Source organism: Myotis brandtii, unplaced genomic scaffold, assembly GCF_000412655.1.
Source record: "Myotis brandtii unplaced genomic scaffold, ASM41265v1 scaffold299, whole genome shotgun sequence".
Classification (NCBI taxonomy): domain Eukaryota; kingdom Metazoa; phylum Chordata; class Mammalia; order Chiroptera; family Vespertilionidae; genus Myotis; species Myotis brandtii.
In genome coordinates this window covers 217,700-237,877 of record NW_005361430.1, presented here as the reverse complement: position 1 = coordinate 237,877, position 20,178 = coordinate 217,700, and the positions used below count along the sequence as shown (strand labels likewise).

General features: G+C 33.3%; 1 protein-coding gene across 15 annotated transcripts in view; it reads right to left on the bottom strand.

Annotated features, from left to right (window-relative positions):
* C2CD5 (C2 calcium-dependent domain containing 5) overlaps nucleotides 1–20,178 on the bottom strand; it is a 103,148-nt gene that overhangs the window by 60,408 nt on the left and 22,562 nt on the right. For 6 of the 15 annotated variants that reach the window (XR_001362722.1, XM_005869550.2, XM_005869555.2 and 3 more), the window contains exons 7-11: nucleotides 16,435–16,586; nucleotides 11,125–11,210; nucleotides 10,482–10,514; nucleotides 3,696–3,804; nucleotides 665–730 (exon numbers count right to left, since the gene is read on the bottom strand). Coding sequence is in view for 14 of the 15 variants with exons in the window: in XM_005869550.2 (XP_005869612.1) it covers nucleotides 665–730; nucleotides 3,696–3,804; nucleotides 10,482–10,514; nucleotides 11,125–11,210; nucleotides 16,435–16,586 (446 nt within the window). In the remaining variant the exon portion in view is untranslated. Of the gene's footprint in view, nucleotides 1–664; nucleotides 731–3,695; nucleotides 3,805–10,481; nucleotides 10,515–11,124; nucleotides 11,211–16,434; nucleotides 16,587–17,571; nucleotides 17,697–20,178 lie in introns of all 15 variants that reach the window. The other 9 variants (XM_014542327.1, XM_005869557.2, XM_005869558.2 and 6 more) reach the window with 7 other exon arrangements.

Below are 20,178 nucleotides of genomic sequence, written 5' to 3'. Positions count from 1 at the left end.
ACTTTAAACCACATCATCAGCTGTAAAGTTATCTTAGTTTAGTTTCTTTAAAAGCTACAAACAATATCTGTATGTAAAAGTAATTAAAAAGAAAGTGTATATTCTCATGTAGAAGGGGAATGAGGAAAGCTTATGCAAGTTGTTAATCTCCCCAAAATCTGCTCTTACCAAATTTTGGAACACTTTTAGAATTATAAATAAAAATGCTAAGTTACATTATTATCATATTTATAGAACACGAAGTACATTATATTCAAATCTAGATTGAAGTTTAAATATACTTTAAGATTATCAAGCTAGTCATTTAATACTTGTATTTACTATTTCCTTAATCATAAAGTTAATTCTTGTGTCATTTACCTGATATGAAAAAAATGTCCAAAACATAACATATTTTAAAATTATTATTCTGAAGGTCAGTCACCTAACAAAAGTCATTCATAATTTATGGTGTTTCTATGGTTTTAGTTAATTCATTTTAGTTCACACATTTTTATATTTGCATTTCAATGGAAATTATAAGAGTTAGAATATATGTACTGAAGAATATATCTATATAACTGAATTGATATGAAACCTATTTAATCTAGAACATTTCTAAAAACTTCACTGAGCTGCCATAATTTTTGTCAGCGTATGTAGTACTGAATGACCATTAAAATACCTGAATTGAAACTATTCCAGTCTAGCAGTTTGTAAGATCTTGTGTTACCCATAATTCCGACAAAGGCTGAGTTCAAAACAGCAAATTAGAAGATCAGTTTTAGGTGCAGAATAGTAAGGGGGAAAAAACAAACTATAAACAAGAACACAATTGACAACACCACTCGACAGGAACTGGAAAGACACAGACAGCAGAGTTAATAAGAAGTTGAAATAGAAAAAGAAGAAGGAGCATGCTATCATAATCTAACATTAACTAAAGTTTAATTATTTAAGATAATTACCTTGATTTTTAAAACCACCCCATTTGTTCCTTTATTATATGACCTGGTTTGCTAAGTACTTAACAAAGGAGAAAGTTCAAAAGAAATAACTCCAAAATAATAATCCATAGAATTAGCAGGTGGTAGTGGTTTTAAAATAAGATTTTTTTTCTTCTACACTCAGTTTAAAATGCAAATTTCCCATACTCACTAGTCAAAAAAAAATTGCTGCAGCATTCATTTGAGAGTGCAAATACAGCACTTTTAACATTAGCACATGTATCTCAATTCACCCTAAGTTCTGCAGATGAACTCAGTGTCATAAAATTAATACATCATTATGGTAGATGCTAATCTAGAGTTTTGTTTTGTTTTCACATTCAGCTATTTTCAACAAATTGAAATGTTTTTATAAATAATTATTTAATGGCCTGAAGATTAAGAAAATGTTCTCAAGAAAATGTTTCTTTTTAAAGTGTAAAAGATGTATTAAGCAGTCAAAAGAATGTGATATCTATATCAAATTAACACTGGAACCTTTAGAATATACAATTGATTTGTATTTAACTGAAGATAAAACAAACTTAAAATATAACTTATATACCATTAAAGCATTTATATGTTTATGTCCATAATCATTTGGGAAATAGCCCATTATTAACTAAGAATTTCTACATGTGAATTGAAAAACTACTCTATAAAGAAATGAAAGGCAAAGAATGAATGAGCTAGTAATTACAGTATACAAAATGTGTTCTTAATAAGGGTTCTTATTTTCTTCTCTGGGCCTGGATTCTTACATTTCTTGCACAGCTAGAATATACTGACAAGTACAACAGATCCCACAATGCAGTTTTTTGTACAAAATAATATGATTTTAAATATAGCTCTCTACTTAAACTTATTTAAATAACCTTCATTTGTTCTCCCAGACTCACATACTACTTACTCAGAGTACATGGAAGCAACAATAAAAATGTAAATAAGCCCTAGCCGGTTTGACTCAGTGGATAGAGTGTCAGCCTGAGGACTAAAGGATCTCAGTTCAATTCTGGTCAAGGGCATGTACTTTGGTTGCACACTCCTCCCCCGGCCAGGCCCTGGTTGGGGTTCATGCAGGAGGCAACCAATCGATGTGTTTCTCTACATCGATATTTCTGTCTTTCCCTCTCTCTTCCACTCTCTCTAAAAATCACTGGAAAAAATATCCTTGGGTGAGGATTAAAAATAAATAAATATTTTTTAAATGTAAATAAAAAGACATTACCAATAATTGAATATATTCCTAATATCATTTTTGAAGTTATTATATAAGTGTATGCAATCTATCAAAATATTTGAGTCAGTGGCCCACAGAAACACAGGCAACTAGCCTTGGTCATATAGTTAGTGTCATGTATCTAAACCCAGTATTTCCTTGCACTTTCCAAATAATCCAAGTTCTTAAACACAAAAATATAAACTTTGCATATCCTCAAGGTCTCAATTCATTAAACTGGCATCAGTCTAAATTTGCCTCTAATTACTGCAGAATATACAAATACTATATGAGGGGGGGAAAGTTCTTAAATTGACCAGAAAAATAAGAAACAGGGGGGAAAATAATAAATCATAGGAAAAAAGAAGACTGATGCTTAAAAGATGTATTCACTCAGCTTTAGAGTTTTTATAAATAATCCCAGCTAGTATTGCTTCTCTGAAACCTTGTTCAGAGTCTAAAAATTCCATTGTTTCTCTGTAATTAGTAACTCAAAATAAATGACATCAAACCACAGGGCACAGATTACTGTATTTAATTTAAAAGAATAGTAATTTTATGTATCCTGAAAATCGTTATCTGCAATGTTTGGCATTAATAATTTCAAAGCATTTCACTCTTTTTATAGTTGTCAGTACAGGCCTCAGGAGGAGGTCATTAGAAGTGACAATTTAAATTTTTCAAAAGTATATATGTATATATGCCAAATAAGAATATTAGTATAACTTCAGGTTTAAGGTATGACATTAAGATAATAAATGCCTTGGGCAAGTGATTGGGCATCTTGTCAGAAAGATGCAAGAACACATTCCATACGAAAAGTTCCTACCACATTTATCGAGCTTATTTTAGATTTAAAAAAATCACCAAACCATTTTTAACCCAAGGGCCTGAAATTACGGGGACTTTAATGCTTTTCTTCTTTTATAATGATGGCCCATGTCTTAAAGAAGTGAGCTTTCATTCTTACTTGTTCGGTTATACAGAACAAATAGCTACCCAAAAGAATCCAAGGAATCAGACAGTTTTGTTTTTAAATTCTTAGGTACTCTACACAGGTTTACAATTACATTTTAAAAGAATACTTCTTTTAGGAATAAGGAAATAACTCAAATAATCTATAAAGGGTTATTGCCAGAAAATATAAAAAAAGAGTTATTGCCAATCAAAAGAACTAACGCCTTAATTTAATGGTCGCAATGGGTCAACTGTATCTGCCTGGCTCAAAGAAAATAGAGGACTCAAAAGATAATTAATGATTCCCTTGGCCAAAGGTGAATCAAGATTTGTATTTTTATTTTGTATAAAAACGTAACTAAATTATACTTCTTCTTAAGTGTATTTTTAATTAAGGTCAGTGAAAATATTTTAAAGCTACATGTGTCAGTTTATACTCTTTTTCATTTCTCATGCAGATAAATTTGGCTTAAAAACAGCATTATAAAAATCAACTTTAATAATCATAGTCTAAATAAATAAAACATCAAAAAACAAACTTTTAAAGAACGTACCAGGATTGTGGATACGATCCAAAAGCTTCACAGAGCGTGCACTAACAACACCCCCAACATGCACAAGAAATCCAGGAGGAAATGCCGTCAAGGTAAAAAATGGAAATTCCTAGTAGAAACAAGAGGAAAAAATATAACTGAGTGTGTAAAGTACAAAAAAATTGCTTGTTAAAAAGCTGTCATAAGGAAATAAATTCCATTCCTTAACAAAGGTTACCAATTATACATTACACATGCTTTGTATGTAAGTTTCCTTGGATGTTTAGAGTTTTTAATCCACTTTCTCATATATGCAGAACCCAAGCACTCTTTTCATCAATTCCCAGTAAGAAAAATGTTCTTGGAGTTCCTTCCTCTCAATCTCCTACTCTGACAGGACTTCGAATTGAGATGAGGAGATTCCCCTCTACCCCATACCTACATCTTATTGGGACTGACTCCCCCTCACTTTAATGCTTTTCCCCAAGTCCAGGCCACTGGTAAGACTCAGAAGGCCTGGAGCTAGAGATCTAAAAGAATGTGGGACTGAGGGAGATGTAGGGAGGGGATGAGCCGTGTGGGTTAAGAAATACATAGAACAGTGAAGACAGGGAAAATTTCAAGTTGAGGTGTGTAGAGAATCGCTGTGTGATTATTTTCTTTATCAAGACCAGGGCAGCAGGAGAAAATGTAAGTTCATAAATGTATTTTAAGGAAAGGAGAGAGGTAAGTGATGACAGCAAGGGAAGCAATACGATTCCACACGTTTTTTGAAGCTATATTCTTCCTTTCTCTCTCAAGGACATCAATCTCATCAATTTAGAGACAAAGAGAAGCATGTGAGAGAAGAAAACAGTAGAGAAAGGAAAGTCATTGAAATAGTACCCAGGAAGAAAAGGGAGCCCCTGTAGCTGCCCAAATATAAAGGTCTATCACATTATTCAAGTTGCATTTGGGTCAGGGAACTAAATATCTGACTTGTCTTGCTCCAAGATTAATATAGCTCACTTAACCAGAAATCACTTACGAGTAGCCTCAGCTATTCAGAACCTAACTGAGAACTGGAAAATAAGCAAAACAGGGCTCTCAACAGTAAAAAGAACTGTTACAGTTCCAAGTACTAAAGTTTATGTGCTTTATTCATAAGAAATCCCCACTGATCATATTCACAGTATGGCACATAATAATTTTAAAGATATAACTTTAGGGACATATTCTAAAATCTCAGTATCCTTTTCCCAGACCACAGGAGATTAAATGCAGCAAATAAAAGCTGGAAGATAAAGAGATACAGAATACTACTAGAAGCAGGTACATTAAAAGCAGCAAGAACACTGACTGGAGAATACAAACGTAAAAGATGGAGAATACAAATTCACCAAAACATAATTTAACAAAGCATAGCAATTGGAGTCATTCAGCAAAAGGCAAACAGTTTGGTACATCTCAGTAACCCAGGAAGGTACAGAATAAATGTATATATGTATATGTATATATGCATATATATATATGTATGTGTATGTATATATGCATGTGTATGTATATATAATTAGAAGGTAATTCAGTTAGAATGTATAAGTAATCTTTAAATTAATAAGGGCAAGAAAGCCTAGGCTATGTAAAGAAGAGTAAAAAAACAATTTATGGAAGTGGGTAGGTTTGGCCCAAATGAAAGCAGAGGAAAGGGAAGGCAAGGAAGAAGACAGAAGGGGAATTTCACTTAAATGTATTACAAAATATTTAGTCAAAATGCCTTCTTATTGCCCCCTGAATTTTTTCAATATATATTCTAAGTGAAAAAATGTCCAGGTAAGCTTGTGTTACTACAAACTTGAGTATTTTACCTAATAAGCTATATCTTAGAAAAAGAATTTTTTCAATTTTAAAAACACAAGTTTTTAATTTCCTCAAAATACTGAGGCATAATATAAAAAAGCCCTTTAAATTTACTTTTTACATTTAAATATAGGATGTCCCAAAAATATATACACATACATATTTTCGATAGCTCAATTGATGTTTCTTTCTTTTCCAATTTAACCCATTGGAATTAATAATTATTCAAAGTATGTATACATTTTTTGGGACATCCTATATTATAAATATTCTGGACCAGAGACACTGAAAATAAGTTTTTTAAGCAAATGGAAAGTACTACTTCCTTCTAAAACATAAAAATAAATTGGGTAAATTCATATATTAAAAACTTCTGCAACCCTAGCCGGTTTGGCTTAGTGGATAGTGTTGGCCTGCGGACTGAAGGGTCCCAGGTTCGATTCTGGTCAAGGGCACATGCCCAAGTTGCAGGCTCAATCCCCTGGAGGGGGTGGGGGGGTATGGAGGCAGCTGATCAATGATTTTCTCACATCTTTGATGTTTCTCTCTCTCTCTCTCTCTCTCTCTCTCTCTCTCTCTCTCTCTCTTCCTCTCTGAAATCAATAAAAACATATATTTTTTAAAAATCTGCATATAAGACTTGACGTATGAAAAAATGAACCTAAATGCTTTCCCTATTTCGGATTCTTTGACTCTTCTACCCAAATTTCCGAAGATGGGATAAATGAAGAGGAAAAACATCTAGAGCAGTGGTTCTCAACCTTCCTAATGCCGCGACCCTTTAATACAGTTCCTCATGTTGTGGTGACCCCCAACCATAAAATTATTTTTGTTGCTACTTCATAACTGTAATTTTGCTACTGTTATGAATCATAATGTAAATATCTGATAAGCAGGATGTATTTTCATTGTTACAAATTGAACATAATTTAAAGCATAGTGATTAATCACAAAAACAATATGTAATTATATATGTGTTTTCCGATGGTTTTAGGCGACCCCTGTGAAAGGGTCGTTCGACCCCCAAAGGGGTCACGACCCACAGGTTGAGAACCGCTGATCTAGAGGGTCACAGCAGAAAAAGTAGGGAAATAGCTGCCCAAAGAGGCAGAGGCCAACTTCACCTCTGTGCTGCATGTCCCCGGTTCATGCATGCAGCACACCCACTCACTTTAACACACATACTTTAACCTACAGTATAGAAAATGGCAGTTATTCAACCTCAGAACTACTGCTCATGTCTACAGCCTACCTGTAGCTGTGAGGTTTACCACCTATCGTCTCCACCACAATCACCAGCAGCTATGAAGTACTCAGAATGTGCCAGCCCTGAGCAAAGTATTCTAAAACTGTCCTTTAAAATTGTTCCCAAACCCTAAGAAAGAGGTACTATTATCTCCACATTTTAGGTAAAAAAACAAAACAAAAACTAAGCTCAAGAGGGCCTAGAGCAGCGGTTCTCAACTTGTGGGTCGTGACCCCTTTGGGGGTCGAACGACCCTTTCATAGGGGTCGCCTAAAACCATCAGAAAACACATATATAATTACATATTGTTTTTGTGATTAATCACTATGCTTTAATTATGTTCAATTTGTAACAATGAAAATACATCCTGCATATCAGATATTTACATTACAATTCAAAACAGTAGCAAAATTACAGTTATGAAGTAGCAACGAAAATAATTTTGTGATTGGGGGTCACCACAACATGAGGAACTATATTAAAGGGTTGAGCGGCATTAGGAAGGATGAGAACCACTGGCCTAGACTCTTACTGAACAAGAAACCTCATCTGGCTTCTTATTATTTCTGGTTAAAACATTAAGTTAAAGAGTTGATTTTAATCTCTAGTCTATTATTATACCTGATGAATGTATGGGTTCTCTAGTCCACAAGGACAGCTTCCTTAAGATCAGCCCAAGCACACACTGCTTACATTGCTCAGATGAAACTTCCAGGGACTATAGGAGACGTTTCCTCTGGAAAATCCTTATATTTAAAACATCTTGCCCTTTGGGACCTAGATAAGACTTCATATGTTGATGTTTTGACATAAGCCAAGTGCATGTAGCATAAATCTATTAATAGCATGTACTCAGGACAGGCTAGTTGAAAAATCTTGAGAACACAAGGGAGTATCTCTTTTAAGATTTAAATAGGATTTTTCTTAGATGTTTAAATAGCTTATTTTTAAATCATATGTTCTTTTTATTATCCTAAGAGATCAGAGTAACTTTCTAGACATAAAACTCCATGCCAGATTCCTATGATTTATTATATAATTTTACCCCCACTTCTAAAAAAGTCATAATTTATCAAATAAGTTTGCTCTTTATCAATGTTTCCCCAAAATGTGTTCCTCACTAAAACCTATTTAAATGAAAGATTCCATGGTAAAATATATTTAAAAAACACTAGGTCAAACTAAGTTAACCAGGTTTCTTTACTGAAGAAAAATAAACATCCCAGAATCGACAGAGTAATTTTATTTTTCTTACAGGTAAAAGAAGAGTCATACTGAAAAATATATCTATTTGCCTTACATCAAATAGTTCATAGGCAAAACCTAAATCTAAATAAAACTTTTAGTTCTATTTCTCATCTCCCAGTAATTTGACACCTGTTCCCAAGATCTTGTCAACTTATCTTATATAATAAAAGCCTAATATGCCAATTGTCCCCTCGGGCGGTCGTTCAACTGGGAGACCAGGAGTTCAACCACTAGCTATGACGTGCGCTGACCACCAGGGCGTGGTGTGGAACATAGCAGGCATCAGCGACGTGCTGCGACCTCTCGCCAGCTACCTGGGGGCGGGGGTGACTGGGATGGAGGTGCGGTGAGAATGTGGGGTGTCTGAAGAGCTCGCTCTCACTCCCCCTGCTTACCTCCCCCGGGACGCCAGGGCTCGTGTGCTGGGGAAGCCCCCACGCTGAGGTGCCAGGCGCCCGTGAGGAGCCCGCCCCACACCCACGCAGCCTCATTCGGGTGAGCCAGGCCGCAGCCACCGGGACTGCAGGGGCTGGTCAGTCTCTCCGTGGGTTCACGCAGGAGCCAGTCTGCGAGGCTGGCTGGGAGAGAGCACACTGCCCGCCTGGCTCCCGTGTGGTGCTGCTGGGCAGCCCCGAGGCCCATGCTGCACCCTGGCCCACAGCATCCGGCCGCGCTCACTGCATCTCCACATGGGGACTCAGGCGCCAGGACTCAGGTGGAGGGGGGCGCACGGGAGCTAGGGGACCCAGGTGCTGCCCAGGGCCCAGAGGTCAGCTGGGACCTGCCCTTCCACCCAGACGCTCACACTTCGATTACTGGCCAGGCCTAGGGATTGCACCGTGCACGAATTTCATGCACCAGGCCTCTGGTACATGAAAAATATTTTTGTGAAAGGGGGAAAATACTTTTATTTTTGAGAACTCTACTTGAATAATCCATTAAATAAAGGATTTTCAGCAAAGTTTCTCTTTTCCTCAAGTAAAAAAAAGCAATATAATTTATTAAGGGTGGCAAGAGGTAGAAATAAATGTGTTTAAAGTGAATATTAAAAAATGATACAACTAGCCTAGGTTCAACTTGATTCAGTGCTCAACTTGGCAGAGTTAAGGCACATCTGAACATATATGGAGAGAATTCTTCATACTTCTGTACAAATATTTCCCAAAATAAAGCCACACTACTGGCAGCCATAAAAAAATAGGAAAGTCAAAGATGATACTGCTCTTTCTATTTATTTTGTACACGGGGTAGAGAGGTGGTCTCATAAACTCAAGTAACTGATACTGCAAGGTTAAGGTTATGTAAATATATTGCTAACTCAGGTTTTACCAAATTATAAATGAAAATTTAAAGTTCTCCACACCTCTGCTGTTAATTCCATGAAGATTATCTAGTAATGTATGCCCAATGTGTTAATGTGTCCAAAATTTTAAGAATGTTTAAAAGCATATTTGTAAACATAAATTTTATCGAAACCAAATCCAAAACCATTTTCAGTGATTAGAATTATTTTTCTTATAATACTAGATGTTTTTAAACATTCTTAGTACAGAGAGTAAAGTCACAGGTACAACATACAGGCAAAATCTCATTATATCAAACATCAAGGCAACCCAAGTTTTTCTCTTCCTGTGAATTCTAGAATGATAATTAGATTACAGGACATATTCCTAGTGAAAGGGACTCTGTAGAGAATACAAAACTGGGAGGGGTGGAAGTAAGAGCATTCTGCACTAAAAAATGATAAGGGGACACACCTTCACTCTGGCCCTCTTCTCCCTCTTTTTAGTCCTTATCTTGATTTGCTTTCAATGGATGATGTGAATATTTAGGTGGGCTTTTTGTGCCTGCAAGCTGTGAGAATAGCTGAAAGGCAATTGCTGCTTAATAGGGTATAAAGCCAAGAACCGGGTACAGCTAAAGTCTCATCACTCTGCTTAGTACAGGTCTATTCTCTCCAGCCTGTCTAAAAGGCAAACAGTGCATACACAGATACTCTCAGCACAAGCAAAGAAAGCCTAAAAAAAAAAAAAATTCGTATTGTTCATAATAATGGAATCTGAAAAACACAAGTATTCTCAAAAGGCCAACCTCTAGGGGGAAAAACACACCTTTGTCTTATAAAGTGCATCCTTTTATAAGTATTTGCTATATTGCAACTTTTTTTAAAAAAATGCTAGTGTAAAATAGAACCTGTGAAAGACATTCTGTAAATCAGACATAATGAGAGCTATGGAACTGTGCCTTAAAGTAACTGACAGGACATAAAATCATGCACTGTATTAGTTAAGTAGGAAAAAGAAAACAAAAACAGCCTCATAGTGCTATTAAATAAAAAAAAAAAAACTTTGCATTACGAAAAGAAAAAAAGCTGGCAACATGTGTTAAAAGCATAAATGAAACTTAAATGATCAATATTAAAACTAGAAAAACTACCATACAAGAAATAGGCTCTCACACATGTTTTAGGAACATACCCGCCTTCTACAGAACCTATGAGGCGATCCTCCCTTAGCATTGAAGTTTTTAAAAAAATAAAAATGAAAAGAGAAAAATCATCCAATAACTTAACTACTCATTTTTCCATTTAACATATTCAATAAAATGTTAACCTATAATATTTTAAAGAAATGTACTCAAATACTGAACCACATTATTTATGTTAATCCATAGAAATATGAAATCTGTACATTTCTTATGCTAAAGAGATTGGCCAATAATAAATATAATCTCAGCAAATAAAAATATTAATATACTAATAATATACTTTTAATGTTTAAAACTAACTTTTTTTTCAGGAAAAATATCTATTATTTCTTTTTATATATTATAATCTTAATGTAAAATTAGAAATAATTTCACCTTCAATGAATATTTGCAAATAGACTATTTCTAGTAAGAAACTGAAGGATAAAACAAAAATAGTTATACAATTATTCCAAATTAAAAGTTATTATACATAAACAAATCACTATGATACCTTAAATACAGTTTAGACTTTGAAATTACATTACAGATACATGACCAAAAGCAGTATGGAAATAAGTTATAAGTACATGGAAGACTGATAATACAATCACATCAACAGTGTAAAAATAAAGAATGTTGAGTGAATCTTACCCTCTGTTCCAATGCTGACTGCGTCTGTTGTCTTAAAAGAGCTTTAAATGGCCCCCCTTCTTTTCCAGCACTACCACTTCCCATTCCTACAGAACATCAGTACATAAATAACAAAAAAAACAACTATAGAAGCGGAAAGATTAATTGCATTCATCTTCATAAATATCATGAGTCAAAATCTGTTTAAATGATCCAAACATTTAAAAGTATTTGAGGCAAGTAAACACATATTTTATTCAGCAAGTTCATTTTAGAAGCAATATGTCAATGTTCTAGTGATCACAACTAGTTTCAGACTTAATTTGTTCTAAAAATTATTTTTAAATTAAATTAAGGTATTGAATTTTTGCATAATATTCAATTTTGTAAATCAATCTTCCAATAAAATATAATCATGATAATACCAATTACTTATGCTAACAATTTTAGAATACTAAATATGAGAAATGTTAAATGTTTGTCTAAAATTAAGTATAAAAAGGAAAGCACTAATTGTCCTTACTTAAAATATTCCAAAATTCTCTAAAGAGCATGAATTTCAGGGTAATTTTGAAATATAGTCATATGTGTTTTCTGATAAATTCCATTCCTAAACATAACATTAATGTCAAAACAGTATTAATATCCATAGTTTTCCACTCGTTTTCAAAAATCAACATAATTTTTTTAAAAACTAAAAATCACAAACATGTAATAGACACATCACAAATGTATGTCGTTATGCATGAAAGAATTATATTTCACAATTTCTTAGATGTATTTTTAAAGGCTTAATTATAAACTTCTTTCCCTACCTTATTTTATTCTTTTGATAATACCAAAAGATCAACTATGGTAAAAGAATTATAGAAAGCAGGGGACAGGTGAGAAGCCAGTTCTCTAAAACTAGAGTCACTAGTTCATCAATCCCACCATTTAAACTGAAGAAACATATAGTCATAGTCACTATAATGACTTTTATATTTTTAGCTGTTCTTGGATAAGGAAACAAAGGTTAGCATATGTATAGTCCCATTCTGTTCTGTTTTTCAAAAAAAGGAAATTTATTGTCCTTGTAGTAACCTAAACATGATTCTTAGAGACTATACAATACTAAACATAGAAATTAAACTAAGCTCTTTACATGAAGCATATTGAAAACCATAAAAAAAATGTAAGTTTGTAGAGGTATATGAAATATAAAAAAATACAGCAGAATAATTTGAAAATTAAACCAATGGACAGGAAAAAAAAAAAGGATAATGAAATAATATTACCAAAACGAGACTTAAACTGATTCAAACAGAATAATTTACTAATGTAACCATATGGTTTAGCAACATGATGGTACAGGTCCAATGTGAACAGAGTTGGTATGAAGGGAAAGAAAGTAAAACAGACACTCTAGTAATAAGAACCTAATAATAATTGGAAATATGTCTATCTGTGTCCTTAGAATATAATACTTTTTAATATATAAAATAATCTTAGCAGAATATTCACAATTATCTACCAAGTGATCCTCAATCATGTCCTCATGATAATTCTAATCACTTAAATCTGTCTAACAATAAGAAAATAAGAAGTACATCCTGCATAAATACCCACTACTTCTTTGTAGTATCAAAAATGATTCAAAACAAAGGGATTAAAAAGCTGACATTAAGGTGATCCTACCAGAAGCAGCCAGGAACAGCTCGTCACTGAAAGAAACACTTTTCCTCAGAACTGGGCTGACAAGGCTAGAATGATGAGGGGAAAGGCTAGATTCCGAGAGGAGGAGACAGGACTTTTTAAGATGAAGGGAACCACAAGAGAGAGAGGGGGAGCTGGGATACAGGAAAATCCCTTGACTCTGTGGGTAAGGTGCTGTGGAGGAAAGTAGCAGAGAAAAAGATGTACATTCAGAAGATGATCAGAAAATGCAGGATAAGGAAAGCAATGATGAACCAAAACATAACAGTAAAAATGAATTTTAAAATGCATACACAAATTACACTAAGCTTATGAAGTCATTAGCAAGACTTATACCCAACATAATATAAATAGAAGGCATAGTCTAAAACTTAACAAAACCTTTACAAACTTTGCATTCTTTAAAATTTTTAAATCACTAAAGTAAGATTTTATGCCATTCTAATAACTTTTAGATGATTTCCTTAAAATACTTAAATTACCTGCCTTCTTTGCATAAGAATGTGGAAGATTAAAATGTACTGCATCTAACAAATTTTTAAAGCCAGAAACTTGCTGCCTCAAATAGAAATACTTATTTAAAGTGGTAAAGTACAGCTCTTCAAATGTTACTAAAAAAAACAAACATATCCCTATGAGTATTTAAATTGAAAAATCAAACAGTACCACATTAAGCAGTTGCCATTATTCATCTTAAATAAATAAATGTTAAGTTATTTCTGTTCAGATTCAAGATGTTAATACTTTTCTTTCTCCTCTAAAATTTTAAATACTCAAATTTGACCATAGTACTATTTGCATTTACAAAAATTAGGGCACCTAGGGGTCAAATACCATTTCTTTACATGGTTAAAAGCCTGACTAAAAAAAGTAAAAATGAGCTTGAGTTAGGAGCCAAGTCAGTATCCTAACACTAGCATTCTAAAATTCCACTGTGACTAGTTGAGTATTTGGGAAAAGTATGAAAATAAAATCTTATAAAATGTCACAAATTTGAATCAACCGAAATAAATCAAATGTTTTTTTAAATAAGACCTACCTGAAAAACAGATGATAGCTTTAACTACGAATGGGGAAAAAAATCGCAGTCTAAGGTTTATTAACTTCATTCTATTTTTGGCTCCCCAGTTTACATATAATAAATCAATAATAATCAGCTTATCTACTCTATTTCTCAGGAGACTGATTTTGAATATAGGTAAATTAGAAGACAGAAAATTATGAAATACATACTGAATTACAGTTTTAGAAATTTTAGAACAATCATATTTGCAATTTTAAATCTCCATGAGAAATGAGAATGCTCCTCAGGAGTATTTGAAGATATTCAGGGAATCATGATAAAGCCAAAGGACTAAAAATGACTAATATCCTATAAATATGCTACTGAGGTAGTGAATAATTATAGACAGAAAAAAATAATTTATTTAGAGGTAGCTTATAAATATAGAAATATATGAGAATACTTCTATTATAAATAAATTTTAAAAAACTAAAAAGTTGGAGCTAGAAAATAAAATACAAAAATATTTTCATTTGATAATACAACTGACTGCAAACTAGAAAGCTAAGAGAATAGACTAGTTCAGTTAATGTATTACTTGACAATCTTCTTTAGTCTTGGACTTTATGGTGAACTAAAGAAAAAGAAACAGAAAGATCAAGGAAATACTTTCAAAAATTAAAGATAATATTGAAAAGTGGACTGGAATACACAAATAAATAGCAAGTGGACAGTTTTAAAAATATTTTTAAGAAAACTTATTCTTCAAATACTATCCTAAGTCTTTCTTGTTTTTTTATTTGTTTGTTTTCAAAATATATTTTTACTGATTTGAGAGAGGAAGGGAGAGGAAGAGAGAGATAGAAACATCAATGATGACAGAGAATCATTGACTGGCTGCCTCCTGCACATCCGCTACTGGGAATCCATCCCACAACCTGGGCATGTACCCTTGACTGGAATTGAACCCAGGACCCGTCAGTCCGTAGGCCAACACTCTAACCACTGAGCCAAACTGGCTAGGGCAGTCTTTCTTGTTTTGATTGTCATGAATTCAAGGCCAGAATTTCATTCTTTAGTAAAAAACAAAGAAAACCACTATTTGAAGATACTATATCATAGAAATCCATGCTTGAAACCTATATGTTCATGTTGACCAATGTCATCCCAATCAATTTAATAAATAAATATGTTTTTTTAAAAAGAAAAGCACTATTTGAATGGTTTCATGAATATGGTTAAGATGCTACAAATCATGTTAAGATGCTTAACATGAATATGGTTAAGATTACTATCAAATATCAATTATTTTAAGATGTCAGTCATAATTATGTATATATAAAAATACAGATACTCTTTTCAAAGAATTAGGTGCTCATATAAATGACTACATTTATAAAAGTAGATATTAGCCGAAACCGGTTTGGCTCAGTGGATAGAGCGTCGGCCTGCGGACTGAAGGGTCCCAGGTTCGATTCCGGTCAAGGGCATGTACCTGGGTTGCAAGCACATCCCCAGTGGGAGATGTGCAGGAGGCAGCTGATCGATGTTTCTCTCTCATCGATGTTTCTGACTCTCTATCTCTCTCCCTTCCTCTCTGTAAAAAATCAATAAAATATATTTAAAAAAATATTTAAAAAAAAGTAGATATTAAATCTACAGGCTTTTTTTTAATATCCTCTTTTACTTTGGAAGTAGTACTGGTTCTGGAATTAGATTTCTTTACATTGCCTTCATAAAATCAGGTCATTTTATAAATTTCTTGGCTAACATGAAAATAAGGTTATTCAAGATAAATTAAAAATAACACAAATAAGAACTATGCAATATGTTTTCATTAATCTGGCAAGAAATTGCCAGACAAAAATAGTATTTACAAAAATTGCAAACTATTAACTTTTAAATGTTTTATTTATTTTTCTTTTTCTCAAGAATAATAATTTAATGATTAAGTTAATTCTATTTTATGTAGTAAGGGAGGAATTTAATTTTTAATCAATTTTTGTCATAAAATATGTTCATAAAATTTCAAATTATCAAAACACACATAGGAGACAGAAAAATTATAAATTTCATACATTAAAATATATGCAAAAATAAGTAAAGAAAAACTGCTATTTTCTAATCTAGAAATTAAGACAAGAAAAAAACAAACATTTTAAATAACAAAAAGTTAATAGTGTATTATTCCAAAATAACCATATTAGTTGTTCTTAAGATTTTTTCATAATAAAATCTTTACAAATATATTCAGAAATAGACAGAAACAATGAATTCAAAATGCTTATACTGCATGAGGAATTCAACTGCAACTAATAGTGTTCCTTCTTATTCAAATGCTTTCAGGTGTTATTCCTCTTAACTTGAGCATGAAATGAAAAATATATACTGCAAAAATAAATCCTGGACTTCATAGCTACACTGTGATAAAATCAATAAAATGTCGATTTCTGAACTATACAAAATCTTCATATTTTAATTGTAGTAGTAAAAATGATCACTGTTCACATTACCTTTAACCTTAAATGCCAAAAAACTGGAGAAAAGGCTTGGATGGAAAGCTAACAAGGAACAGAAACAAATTTGAAAAAGAAAAAATAGAAAAAAATAAAAGATGGGTGGAAGCGCCTTACCAGTTTTGGGTGTCAAACTCAAATCTGTGTCAGAAGAAGAGGACTGTCGGCTGTAGGACTTGGAAGGTGAAAAGGAATAAGTTTGGTTTTTCAGAGGGGTGGAGGGTCCTGATGAGTGAGTATTGGGGTTGGGATCTTCATTGAAGGGAATCCTGCCAGAAGAAGGTGGAGAAATATTAAATAATCATGTGCCAAAGGATTTGATGGAAGGCAGCATGATCCAAACACCAGGAAATATTGGGGCAGGGCCAGCAGTCATTTCTTAAGTGTGGAGCTGGGTATGAGGCCAAAGTCAATCAACTGCTGTTTAACCATTCATCATTCTTCAAATAAATAATTATCTGCATTGAAACAGTTAATAAGCCAAGTAAAAAAGCAAAAAAGCATGAAATGACAGACTAAGGGGGGGTAAAAAATATTAAAAGGAGAAATAAACAAAAAGAATAAATACATGACTGAAAATACTTGCAAATAAACAATGCTCTTTTTTAAGTTACCAAAGAAACAATGATGACTGCAAATGGTGTGTGTAAATATTCACAACTGTTTTTATATTTGCACACACAGATATCATCAAAAGAAAAATGTTTCCTTATCCTATAGCATCAAGAGTGCCACAGCTAAAAACAGAGCAGAGAGGAAAATGAATATAGCTACAAAAAATCATTGCATTTTATGCAGCATAGTTGCTTACCTCTTTTCCAAAAGCTCTCTTCCACAGAATAAAACAGACCCTACTGTAACAAGGTTTGTACATAAAGAACATAAGCAAATCAGAAGCTTTGGAAGCTATTTTGTTTAGAATCCAATCATTAATTTTTATTCTAACCAAATGTAGTTGTAATGGCAAAAATACATACTGGAGGATTCCCCCAAAAAACGCACAGTGTGCATACAGAACCCAGGGTTGTTAGAAGACCTATGGAAGAGACTTTGGAAACTGGAAGAACACTTTCAATTCCATGTTAGAGCCTCTATGGAGGCTAAATACAGGATTTCTTCACTGCAACTGGACTTTGAGAAAAGGAAGAAGCCAAGACTTGTGGTACCTGCCTACACTACCTGCCTGCCTGCCCTCTGCAGCCACTCTGCCTGTGGCCTGCCTTCCCCAGCTCTGGAGTCTGAGCAGTCTCGTACCAGTATAGATGAGAGTGGGAACAGACACAGAGAAGTTCTGAGTAAGTCGGGAGCCAGTAGCAGTGTGAATTGGGCTGTTGTGAGTCGAGCGGCATCCATGGCTTGGAGGATGAACCAGCGGAGACCTGGGGGAATTTGTGGTCAAAGTGGAAGAAAAGAAAACAATACATACAACAGATAGCAAAGTTTTGTTAAAATAATTTCAAAGGAGCTTTAGTTAGGGGAGAGGAATTATTTTTTTAATCCCTAGCATACAAAAAAACAAGTTGAAATTTTTAAAAAATAGCTAAATATTCATTCATTCATTAGGATATAATTATAGTTTTAAAGGATCAGATTAATAAATTAGGACTGTGAATACGAAAGATAGCAGGTAGAATTGTCAGTGGAATTAAATTTCTTAGAAAGACTAAGATTTGGATTTAAGCTGCTCTAAAATGTTTGTTATTATTTTGATCACCACAGAATTTTAGGAAGAAAATACCCATAAAAGTGAAAAATCTATAAATACAAAGTTCTTATATTATTTTTGAAACTGATATATAAATAATTGCTGATATAATTAATTATATTTTCCATAAAGAAAGTTTAACTAACAAACCTATTTCTGTCTAGAATCTTGAGATAGGGGTACTTAAGAATGAGAAAAATGACAGCATAAAGAGAAATGACTGAACTGAATGGATATAAGCCGATATAAACATTGCATATTTTAGCATATCAAGTATAACTCAAGTTATACTGGGAACCAAACAAAACAAGGAAACAATTCTTTTAAAAACACATTAATAAAGCAATTTAAATGATTTTTGTCTAGCTCTCTCAAACATATTATTTAAACTTAAAACAGATTAAACTACATTCTGAATTGAAATATTTTAAGATATCAACTTATATCCTGCAACAGACCACATCATGAGCATGTATGAATATATTTAGATCAGATACACAGGTATATATTCATATACAACCTTTCAAAATAAAGTATATTACAGAACTAAAAATCCTAACTTCATATTAGCAATTATTTCATTATTCAATGCCTTTGTTTATATATAATAAGGTGAAAATAATCCTTATATATACTCTGAAAAACTATCATATCTCCATTTTTTTATTTTAATTTTTTGTTGTTGTTACCCCTCACCCAAGGATATTTTTCCACTGATTTTTTTTACAAAGAGTGGAAGGGAGGGGAGAGACAGAGAAAAACACTGATGTGAGAGAGACACATCAATTGGTTGCCCCCTGCACACCCCCTGACCAGGGCCAGGGATCAAGCCTACAACCAAATTATGTGCCCTGGACCTGAATCAAACCTGGGACCCTTCAGTCTATAGGCCAGCGCTCTATCCACTTACCCAAACCGGCTAAGGCAATCATATCACAATTTTTTTAGAATTCAAATTAAAAGCAGGCCAAGAGCCCAACTTTTCCTGGCATCTCCTTTTCTTTTCCATTGCACAACAATCACAATTTGTCAAGGTTCAAACATGAGCTATCATTAATTGACAATAATGGTCTACAAACTACTTTCTGGAAATATCACTGATTTTACAATGGGATAATTGTTTCTGTTTTTGTTGCTAGTTTAAATTTAAAATGTGTTTAATATAACTAATAAAAATCAAACATCTCATTGATGATTTATTTGTATACAAACTGAGTGAGGTTTTATTTTTGTTTTTTCTTTCTCTGTTGTAGGGACTAATGAAGTTAAAAAGTCTAAAAATCAGCCCTGGCTGGTGTGGCTCAGTGGTGACAGAATCAGCCCATGCACAGAAAGGTCTTGGGTTCAATTCCCAGTCAAAGGCATGTACCTAGGGTTGTAGGCTGGACCCAGGCTCCGTCAGGTCCTGTGCGGGAGAGCAGCCAATTGGTGTGTCTCTCTCACATCAATGTTTCTCTCTATCTCTCTCTCACTCTCTTTTTCTTTCTCTCTCTCTGCCCTCTCTCTTTCCCTCCCTTCCACCTTCTAAAAAAAAAAAAAAGGAAAAAATATTCTCAGGTGATGATTAACAAAACAAAAAAAAGTCTAAGAATCAGTGTCATACAGAGGAGGAATTATGGCTAAAATCTCTTAGAAAGTACTTTTTTTTTCTGAAGTAGAGAAGTAATAAATCATATTTAAGTGCACTTTGTACCATCAAGATAATTCAGCTAGGAAACAAAAAAGATTTATATTGTACATTACATTAAACATCTAAAAGGAAAAAAAACTGATGGAGTAGAACACACATTAATAAAGGTAAAATAAAATAAAATGAGCATTGTAAAATGTTCAAATTATGATATCACATTAAAACTCAAATACACTGGAGCATCATCATAATGTATTCTTGGAGTTCTAATTCATAACAATCTCTTTTCATGAAAGGTTGCCTTTCAATAACACCCAAGTGGCACTTCTAATATCAAATCCATTCAGGCAGGAACATAATCCAAACTACCTTTTATTAAATTCCCATCTAGAATCAACAATGTTATAATTAAATACCAGATAATTATAATCAACTGAATCATAAAACAACTTTAAGCTAACACTCAAATTGATTCATTATCAAAAATACAAAAGAAGCTAGTTGAAATAAAGCAGCCTGAGCAAAG